At 44.1% G+C, this 9973-nt stretch overlaps 3 protein-coding genes across 4 annotated transcripts; 2 read left to right on the plus strand and 1 right to left on the minus strand.

Moving 5' to 3' along the window:
• The first annotated feature begins 26 nt into the window (after nt 1-26).
• Nucleotides 27-1239, plus strand: timm8a (translocase of inner mitochondrial membrane 8 homolog A (yeast)). The gene is made up of 2 exons (XM_061286162.1): nt 27-271; nt 718-1239. Exons 1-2 carry the CDS (start codon nt 161-163, stop codon nt 877-879), a joined length of 273 nt encoding a protein of 90 aa, XP_061142146.1. The 5' UTR covers nt 27-160; the 3' UTR covers nt 880-1239.
• Nucleotides 1240-1279: 40 nt separating this feature from the next.
• On the minus strand, nt 1280-4378 carry zgc:101583 (uncharacterized protein LOC494104 homolog). Of its 2 annotated transcripts, none has more exons than XM_061286160.1 (6): nt 4292-4378; nt 3920-4052; nt 3631-3687; nt 3225-3315; nt 2721-2881; nt 1280-2308 (listed from the first exon to the last, which is right to left on the minus strand). In XM_061286160.1, the coding sequence occupies exons 1-6, from the start codon at nt 4343-4345 to the stop codon at nt 1689-1691; spliced, it is 1116 nt and encodes a 371-aa protein (XP_061142144.1). In that variant the 5' UTR covers nt 4346-4378; the 3' UTR covers nt 1280-1688. The 2 variants fall into 2 exon arrangements, with proteins under 2 accessions (XP_061142144.1, XP_061142145.1); XM_061286161.1 differs by lacking the exon at nt 4292-4378 and adding an exon at nt 4131-4285.
• Nucleotides 4379-5767: 1389 nt separating this feature from the next.
• Nucleotides 5768-8729, plus strand: mars2 (methionyl-tRNA synthetase 2, mitochondrial). Its single transcript, XM_061276793.1, has 3 exons — nt 5768-6293; nt 6387-6721; nt 7177-8729. The coding sequence occupies exons 1-3, from the start codon at nt 6026-6028 to the stop codon at nt 8359-8361; spliced, it is 1788 nt and encodes a 595-aa protein (XP_061132777.1). The 5' UTR covers nt 5768-6025; the 3' UTR covers nt 8362-8729.
• Nucleotides 8730-9973: the final 1244 nt, after the last annotated feature.

Genomic DNA, 9973 nt, shown 5'->3' on the forward strand with positions numbered 1-9973 from the left:
ATGACGTTTCAATGACGTCATACGATTGCGCCGTGCAATTGGTTCCACTCTTTCCGGTCCCACAAGCGGCGCCCATACATCCACGTGAAGGTCAGCATTTGTGGCATAAGGCGTACTTCCGTCGTGGATTTATTCAGACTAACGCCGACGTTATCCGAGTATGGACGGAAAGGCGGCGAGCACGGACCCTCAGCTGCAACATTTCATCGAGATTGAATCTCAGAAGCAAAAGTTTCAGCAGCTGGTGCACCAAATGACGGAAGTGTGCTGGGTAAATGTGGGCTAGTCGCTCGTAATCTGTGGGCTAGTTAATTTGAGTACATTGTTCTGCTCTTGTACAAAATAGAATTAAAGAGTATTGTAGTTCGTAGATGCTAATGGGTAGGTCCAAATGTCGCTCATTTTCCATGTACTGCTAAGACTAACAGTCCAACGGAGACTGAATGTTACCACATATTTTAACCTTTATACGGGAAATTTAATTAAATTATCAAAACATTCTATCTACACCGATTAGGCTCAACTAATCGTAGTTTATCTGATGTGATATGTTCACGCACCTGTGCCAGCGTCGGAATTACGACCACTGTACTTGTTTTCATTTTGCCACCGAGCACTTAAGTGCGTTTAATATCGTCCTATTGAGTGATGCATTTGATGGATGTGGGCGTTTTGGGTGATCTATCAACGTCACAGTTTGTGTTTGCTCCACATCAGGAGAAGTGCATGGACAAACCGGGGCCCAAAATGGATTCCAGGACAGATGTGTGCTTCGTCAACTGTGTGGAGAGATTCATTGACACCAGCCAGTTCATACTCAATAGACTGGAACAGACGCAGAGGAGTCGAGGGTCTTTCTCGGACAGCATGGCGGACTAACGTGTGCGTTAAAGGACATTTGGTAAATCATGCCAACGTTTGGACGAAACATTTTTTGTCAAAAGTGCCTCATCCACAGCATGTTTGTTTTCCCCTTTTGACTTGCAACACTGTTCAGTTGCTGGCTGTTTTTCTTTCATCATGTCAACATGGAGATCAGTTCAGTAACTACAGGGGTCTCAACTGACATTGCAAGCCAAAAACATTTTAGGAAAAACAAACATGTAGGACATTGTGCCCACAATCCACAAAAACTGCAGGTTGGGTTCGTATTGTGACGACACACCTTGAGTGAGGGTGTACATGTGCTTAAATTGTTAAATTGGATTGTACATAAGAAATAAATAATGTTACCAATTATTCAGTCTGTCATGCATGCTTGCAAAGAAAAGAGAAAAAGTCAACAGGAGGAGAATATTTTTTTCTTTGGTCTCACAGTATGAGGTACAGTTTTAGAATTATTGGAACCATTATTCCAACTTGCCCAGTGTCCACTAATGTGAATGTAGTGCAGTTTTTGGTTTATGACGCAGTCATCAATAAATGGGGGGAAAAAAACAATTCACAATCTTGGCAAATCCATGACAAAGCAAATTTTTAGGTTGGATGTAGCTGCATTATTTATCCATACATCCATCCACCAAAATATGAATTCATCATGGGCAACTTTTGGAGGAACTGCAATTTATGCAATTATCTTGCCTGAAGTTAAATAAGCCAGTGTTCTGACAGTGTTGGGTTATTTTCTAGTAAATTGTTTTTAGAGTGCAGTGTATATACAACAGAGTGTATTTCTTTTCAAGAGGCTTCTATTGCCTCGAGGCCCTTTCACTTTTGACACTTTCTCCCAAAGGCCGTTTCTCCCCTGCAGGGCTGTCCAGGCTCGGGAGGGCGGAGTAAGGCCGGGGCCCCAAGCGTAAGTCCTGTGGCCCCGTCCTCAAATAGAGGGGTGTGGAGTCCCAACTGAAGGTGATGTCCTTGAAGGCGTGTAGCAAGAAGATGCCCAGTACGATGGTGAGGAAGCCACTGATGGTGCCCGCCACGGCGCCGATGCTCAAGCGTAGCCACTCCTTAAAGAGGATGGCGGAGCAGGCCATGACGGACGTGGTGAAGAACACGTAGTAGATGGGCGTGACGATGGAGGTGTTGAAAATGTCCAGGGCTTTGTTCAGGTAGCTGATCTGGATGCTGACACACAGTGCCAGGCTCACCAGCAAGCACCAGAAGAGGGGATCTTTCAGCACGGCGATCCCGGCCACCAGTTCCTTAATGCCGATGCCCAACCCCTTGACGCAAGACACGGACAGGGAGCCGATGACGGAGCAGATCATGATGTAGACCAGCACGTTCTTCTGCCCAAAGCGCGGTGCCACGCCGAAGATAAGCACCAGGCTGCTGCCCACAACGCACACAGCAAAAACAATGAAGCCTATTGGGAGCATTCAACAGAAAAATGTTAAGTCGTGTTCTGCACAGGTGGCAAAACTACTCACACTCTGTACTTAAGTGAAAGTACATAAACTTGAGTCCAAAAACAGTGACGAAAAGACTAGTACATAGATAGTGGAAGGAGCAACTTCTGCAAAAATCTCTGAGTTGGCAACAAATTTAGTTTTCCTGTTTTGAAAAAGAAAAAACCTCATTGCTCGCAAACTAGTTTTCTTCTATTATGACCTTACGTAGCTCATGTACTGAGACGGAATTTTTGAACCTCAGAAGCTTTTCATTTTGAGGCTGGCATAAGACAACCAATTGACCACAAATCAATCTTGTCGCCGACAACATCAGTTATTTTATTCGGACCATAGTTACTTCTCCCCGACTAGTTAAGCACACGTCACCTGGCTCTTTCAGCTTTTCCGCCATGGCGCTGAGGGAGGCCACCTCCTCCTCCTGGGGGGCATGCACCACCATGACGGTGGAGCCCAGCACGCACAACAAGCAGCCCATCTTGCCGTGCATGTTCAGACGCTCGTTGAGAAAGTATGGTGACAGCACGGCGCTGCAGGCAAACATACCGAACAGTTTCTTGAGATGCAAGGGTATTTTAGTGCTACAGTGCATGTGAATGCTAACACAATATTACAGTTCCACTAAGAAACAAAACAATACTCAAAAGTTAGAACAGCATGTGGATAATGTAGTTGGAGTAAAGAAGTCGGGAATATAAAACTAAAAATTATGAGATTGAAATAATATTAGAATAAAATGCAGGCAGGATAGGAAAAACATTTTCCAAAATTAAAGTTATATGATTAACAGGGTACCAAATATTATATGTAATTTTTCTACTTGACCAACATTTTAGATTTCAGCATTCAACCGACTGGAACCAAATGACGTACCTTACGAGCACACTCAAAGCTCCCAAAGGGGTGACGAGCGTGGCCGGTGCAAACGCATACGCAGCAAAGTTGGCGGCCTCTCCGGCTCCCACTGCAACACAATTAGTTTGCGTCAAGGCCCAAACATGCAACATGCTGTTACCCTCCTGCCCACGATGTGCAAATGTGCTCTTTACAGGGATGTGTGTGCATGCAAGAAGAGGCTCATTTTGGCAAAACAAAGCACCACCAAACTATTATGTTAACTGACTATCCCAGTAACTACAGTGTGTAAGTACAGTTCAGTTGTATTAATTTGTTCAGTATCAATACATACTGTATTTACATTTACTCGGTTTGTTTGTTCATTTTTGTGGTACTGAAGAAGAATTTTTCGAGGAGGTAATTAATAACACCATTCACTTACTTGAAATAAGCCCTGCCCACCACAGCCACTCTTTCAGGTAAGCATATCCTCCTTGACCTGAAGACAATAAAGATGTCGATTACAATATAGACTTAGAATTCTTAAGGTGTGAAGTTTTAAACAACAGTAAAAGTATTACAATAGTCATGTTTTAATAATTACATAAAATTGTTATGAAACGCTGTAGAATTAATATATTCTATTGGAAGGTACTTTAACATTAATAAACACTTTTAGCATTACAAATAGTCATCCTTTTTTTTTTTTTTTTTTCCTGGCGTTTGAGTACCTGCTCGCATGGACCCCTTGCTGGCCAATCGCAGCAAGCCTTTCTTCTTCAGGATGAAACTTGCGCCGATAAAAAGACTGGAGGACACGGCCAAAGAAAGGCCTATGTAGAAGTCGACACGACCCGCTTCCATCTGAGACAAGAGTCCGCAACTAAGGCACACATTTTTGACAGAAAAAAGACACTGCTCCGCCTATTCCCGTTCACATACACACAAGCTTGTTTCCACATCACGTGACTGTCTGCGAGGCGAATGAACTCAACTACTTTTTGGTGTGGTAAGTCAGAGTGGGGAAAACAAACAATTAGGCAAGAAAGTTACAACAGCCAAAAAGTAGAGACGTTCCTAGAGAACAAAAACAATAAGTGTACCTCGTTGGTCAAGTCGACGCCATCAGTCTTCGTCGCCGTTAGGGGGCGGCACATTAGTGTTGGCTCGTGAGTGAACGATCCGTTCAAAAGAACATGTTCTTTTTCAGTGAACCAAAGTGCACGAATCACTTTAGTCAGTGAACGTGTTGCGTCTCCCTCCTGGCATGAACTATGTAAACCAGAATGTAGAATTACGATTTGCCAAGGAAAGAAAGAACCACTCACTGAAACACCACTTCTTTTATGCACGTTTTCTCCAAGCTAACGGCTAACTTTATTGCATGAAGGGATGCACCGTTATGCAACAACGGGGAGATTATGCTTCTCTTTGAGTAATCTTGGTTTTATAACACTTATAGCAGTTTTTAAATAACGTATATGCATATATACACCTGAATATTAACATGGGAATCTTGGAAAACATATTGGAACGCGGCCCCGAGGACTAGAGCTTGACACCTGTGACCTTTGACCATGATATTTCCCTAATAAAGTGGCCTGTTATACAAGGAATAAAACACCAGACAAGTTTTAACATAAATGTTTATTAATTTTTTTTAAAAATTATTAAAAGTAAATTCCAAACCAGCAATCCAATGTGAAATTACTCACTGATCCGTTCTTATGATGAACTGGAAATGCAAACCACTCACTCACTGACTCGTTCACTCACAGATGCGTTCAGTTGGTGAACGGGAAATGCAATTCACAACTCGTTCGTGAACGGGAAGTGACGTCATTTTCGGCGAAGTGGCACCAGCTTCAATGCGCATTACCGACACCTACTGGTTGAAGTCATATGAACTGAAAAAAGAACGAATCACTTTAGGAAGTGATTCGTACACTCTCGTTCACTGAAAACAAATCCGTTCTTTTGAACGAATCGTTCACTCACGAGCCACCACTACCGTCATTGTGCCCAACCGCTCGGCTATCGGTGCTTCTATTGAAGTTAAAAACCAAAAACAAAACGGATGGGGGGGGAACGAACGTTTGAACGAATCTTTTGAGTGAACTGATTCTAAAGATACAGTTCACTTAAAAGAATGGAATGCACATCACCACGGCACATCCAGCGACACTTCACGGACCATCATGTGACCCGTGACAGCCGACCTACGTAATCATACAAGCCAACGTTGATAGCGTTTGTGGTATTCTACCAATGCAACGCTTAACACAATTATTTCAAACAAGGCCACGCTAAGAAGAAACGTTATTACTTTATTCTGATTCCAAGACCACGAATCCATAAATATCATAACTCAAGTTTAATGATCTATTAATAGTTGCACATTTATTTTTATTCGTTTAAGAACAAGAACAACAACAGTTGTGTTACATTAGTTGTGTTCTAAAATTCCGATTCCTCCGTGGGCCTTGAACACACCAAGGCTCCCGAGGTGCAATTTGATTGGCTTGTTAGAGGTCATGACGGCAATTGTTCATCGATTTGATTGGAAGACAGTTACGCCAAAATACGGAAGAAAGTCCACCCTTGAGAACTGTCTTGTCGAGTCTTACATGCTGCAAACTTGGTCACTTATACTGTAATTTGTTGGAATGTACTGCTTTGTAAACACTTAGGCAATTTATTACGTTTTGCATTTAATTGTCATATTCCGGTAATCACGAAGCCTGTCGTGGGTGTGTCTACGTTACCTATGTTTACTATTAGCTAAATGAGCTCTTAGCATTTAGCAAAACATCACGCAGCTGGACTACCATTAAAAAATGAGGACGTCTTTACGCTTCATCACAGGAGGCTACAAGGCGGTTGGCACATGGCAACCAAGCACCTTTTTATCACCTCTTTCGGCTCAATTAAGCGTCTCGCGATCAAGCAGTGCTGTGTGCAAAGAGGAAAGAAGCTACTACATAACCACTCCCATCTTCTATGTCAATGCCTCTCCTCATGTGGGTCACCTGTATTCAGTAATTTTAGCCGACTGCATGCACCGATACAAGCTTCTACGGGGATTCAAGTCAAAATTTGCAACAGGTAATTAATTTACATGCATCCCGTTACTGCTTCTTAAATTCAGAAGCAGCACGTCTTTATGGTAGGTGGTGTCCGTCTGTCTGTTCATTTCAGGCACAGATGAGCACGGTTTAAAAATCCAACAGGCAGCCGATGCAGCAGGACAAGACCCCATGGCCTTCTGCACAGGCGTGTCTCACAAATTCCGGCGGCTCTTCAACAGGTGTGACGTGACCTTTACAGACTACATCAGGACCACTGAGGAGAGGCACCGGCGGGCCGTAGAGCATTTCTGGTGCACGCTCCGTGACAAAGGGCTCATCTACAAGGGGAGCTATGAGGGCTGGTACTCCACCCCGGATGAGAGCTTCCTTACGCAGACCCAGGTGGCCGACGCTGTTGACGGGACGGGCCAGGCTATCAAGGTGTCGCTGGAGAGTGGTCACAAGGTGCATCCACAGATATGTGTAAAGTGGAGTTTGCCATTTTAAAGCAAAAATGTTTTTTTTTTTTTTGGTACATTTGAAAATATCGCCCATCTCTGGCCCCATCTTGTGCCTCTCATCAACAAGAAACAGTTGGGGTTTTTTTTAGGTGTGGGTGAGGAAATAGTTGCAGTGTTGTGTTGCATAGAGAGAATTTTTCATATGGCACAAGAAGGCATGCTTGGTAACTACCATAATGTTTGTAGTGCTGCTTTATTTTGATGATTGATTAATCTGATGATTATCTGATCAAATACTTAAAAATATTTTTTCTATTTATTTAAAAAGGACATCATTTACTCAAATATACTCAAACAATAATATATAATACCTAAATGATAATTCTACTGTTGAATGCCAATTTAGGTTTAATGACAAATGCTCATAGTTTTAACATCCTTACCTACCTGTTTTATCAGGTGGAGTGGCTAAAAGAGGAGAATTACATGTTCCGTTTGTCGGCATTTCGGACTCAACTGCTGGAATGGCTCCAGAAAACCCCCGGAGCCATCCAGCCTGAGCGTTTCCTCCAGGATGTTATCAAGTGGCTGCAGGACGACCTTCCGGACCTCTCCGTGTCCCGCCAAAGAAGCCGCCTTCAGTGGGGAATCCCCGTGCCAGGGGATCCCGAGCATAGCATCTATGTATGGTTAGACGCTCTGGTCAACTATCTCACGGTGGCTGGTTACCCCAACGACCACGATCATTGGTGGAGTGTGGCCCACCACATAGTAGGCAAAGACATCCTGAAATTCCACGCCATCTACTGGCCATCTTTCCTACTTGGAGCGGGACTGGCGCCGCCGCGGTCCATACATGTGCACTCGCACTGGACAGTCAACGGAACCAAGATGTCTAAAAGTTTGGGCAACGTGGTGGATCCCTTTGAGCGCTCGCTGGCCTTCACCACCGATGGTTTGCGGTACTTCCTGCTGCGTCAAGGCGTGCCCGATTCCGACTGCGACTACACAGATCACAAAGTCACCAAGCTGCTCAACGCAGAGCTGGCCGACTCCTTGGGCGGCCTCCTCAACCGCTGCACCGCTCCCGCTCTCAATCCAACACAGACCTACCCGCCGTTCTGCCCTTTTTCTTTCCCCAATGAACGGGACGGTCGGGCGGTGCCAGAAGACTACCACATGCTGGATGCTGTGCAAAAACTTCCAACGGTGGTGGAGCGTCACTACGAAAGCCTGCACATATACAAAGGTTTGGAGGCCATCGCTTCCTGCGTTAGGCAAACCAACGGCTTCGTTCAACGCCACACGCCTTGGAAGCTAAACAGGATGGACGCAGGTGACCGACGTTGGCTGGACACCATCGTCCACGTCTCCCTGGAATGTCTGAGGATTTACGGGACCCTCCTACAGCCCGTCGTACCGCGGGTAGCTGACAAGCTGCTGTCCAGACTTGGCGTGCGAGCCAACGAGAGGAACTTGAATGACCTGGACTTCCTGCCTAGTTACCGTGGCAAAGCCTGTCCCTTCCCAGGTAGAATGCTTGGACCTGATACAGGAGTGTTATTTAATCGACTGGAAAGTCCTACTGGAGATCAGCAAAAAACTAAGAACATTAGAAAGCAGATTATCTCAAGACACTTATAGAGGGGAAAGCTCCTGAGCCACACACATGAAAGTATAAACTAACTAAACATGAACAATCGCAAGGTGGCGCAGACAAGGGAAAAAGAAAATTCTGATAGAAGCTTTGAACAGAAACTCAGTGGAGAGGCTGGTAGACTTAAAGGGACAATAAAGCGAGCTACCATTGGTACGTATTTATGTGATAAGACTGTATTAAAAAATGTCTACTAGAATTCCCCCCTGGAAAATAGATCATAAAACTGGTGGCGGTGAACTTACTGACGTCAACTTTTTGGGTGGTGTGCTTGATTGACCAATGTGCCTGTTAGTTTTATGACTATGGATTGCTTATTTTACATTGTTGTTCAATAAATCTTAAGTTAAATCAGTGCTTCTCAAATAGTGGGGCGCGCCAAATTGTGAATCAGTCACCTAGGCTATAGCAGAACAAACAATCCATGGTCTTCAAATGCCACGCTGTCGCCATCTCCTGGTCAGCTAGTGAAATGCTTTTGCTGTTTTTTTTCCCTCTCAATTAAAACAAATCAATCAGCCAGTTGGTTTTCTATATTTAATATCTGATATCAGACAAAACCAAATTGTGAATCAGTCACCTAGGCTATAGCAGAACAAACAATCCATGGTCTTCAGATGCCACGCTGTCGCCATCTCCTGGTCAGCTAGTGAAATGCTTTTGCTGTTTTTTTTTCCTCTCAATTAAAACAAATCAATCAGCCAGTTGTTTTTCTTTATTTAATCTCTGATATCAGACAAAACCAAATTGTGAATCAGTCACCTAGGCCAGTGCTTCTCAAATAGTGGGGCTATTCCTGGGGGGGCGCGTGTGACCCTGGGGAACAGGCTTTTTTTTGGCAGTACTAGAATAAAGTGTAATTGCGCGTTTACTACAGCAGGGGGCAGTGGCGCTCTCATTGTTACTTCTGTCACGTTTGCGACAGTGCAACATTTTACGACTTACAAGACTAGTTAGGATAGTCACGGTGGGGAGGGGGGGCACGAATAGTTTTCTTCTTGCTAGGGGGGGGCGTAACAGAAAATAATTGAGAAGCACTGGGTTAAATAAAGGTTAACCTAAAAAAAAAAAAAAAAAAAAACAGTGAACCCTGAACTTTGAACCCGCGGTGACCCCGCGGTGACCCCGTGGTGACCCCGTGGTGACCCCTGGGTGACCTTTGAACCCTGAACTTTCAACTCTAGTTAAAAATCGAAAATGTGCACATGACCCCGTGAACTTTGAACCGACCTTTGACCCCTGGGTGAACTTTGAACCGACCTTTGACCCCTGGGTGAACTCTGAACCGTAAACTTTGACCTTTGACCCCTAGCTAATTACGTTTTTTTTTTTTAAACCGGCATAGCAGAACGATCCATGGTCTTCAGATGCCGCGCTGTCGCCATCTCCTGGTCAGTTAGTGAAATGCTTTTGCTGATGTTTTTTTTTTCTCTCAATTAAAACAAATCAATTAGCCAGTTGGTTTTCTTTATTTAATATCTATTATCAGACAAAACCAAATTGTGAATCAGTCACCTAGGCTATAGCAGAACAAACAATCCATGGTCTTCAGATGCCACGCTGTCGCCATCTCCTGGTCAGCTAGTGAAATGCTTTTGC

The sequence above is a fragment of the Syngnathus typhle genome, linkage group LG1, assembly GCF_033458585.1.
Source record: "Syngnathus typhle isolate RoL2023-S1 ecotype Sweden linkage group LG1, RoL_Styp_1.0, whole genome shotgun sequence".
NCBI classification, from domain to species: domain Eukaryota; kingdom Metazoa; phylum Chordata; class Actinopteri; order Syngnathiformes; family Syngnathidae; genus Syngnathus; species Syngnathus typhle.

Coding starts and splice junctions, on each gene's coding strand:
- timm8a (XM_061286162.1), top strand. CDS start 161: ATGGACGGAAAGGCGGCGAGCACGGACCCTCAGCTGCAACATTTCATC. Junction 272..717: donor AAATGACGGAAGTGTGCTGG/GTAAATGTGGGC, acceptor GCTCCACATCAG/GAGAAGTGCATGGACAAACC.
- zgc:101583 (XM_061286160.1), bottom strand. CDS start 4,345: ATGTGCCGCCCCCTAACGGCGACGAAGACTGATGGCGTCGACTTGACC. Junction 3,688..3,919: donor CAAGGGGTCCATGCGAGCAG/GTACTCAAACGC, acceptor TATTGTCTTCAG/GTCAAGGAGGATATGCTTAC. Junction 2,882..3,224: donor GCTTTGAGTGTGCTCGTAAG/GTACGTCATTTG, acceptor GTTTGCCTGCAG/CGCCGTGCTGTCACCATACT.
- mars2 (XM_061276793.1), top strand. CDS start 6,026: ATGAGGACGTCTTTACGCTTCATCACAGGAGGCTACAAGGCGGTTGGC. Junction 6,294..6,386: donor CAAGTCAAAATTTGCAACAG/GTAATTAATTTA, acceptor TGTTCATTTCAG/GCACAGATGAGCACGGTTTA. Junction 6,722..7,176: donor CGCTGGAGAGTGGTCACAAG/GTGCATCCACAG, acceptor CTGTTTTATCAG/GTGGAGTGGCTAAAAGAGGA.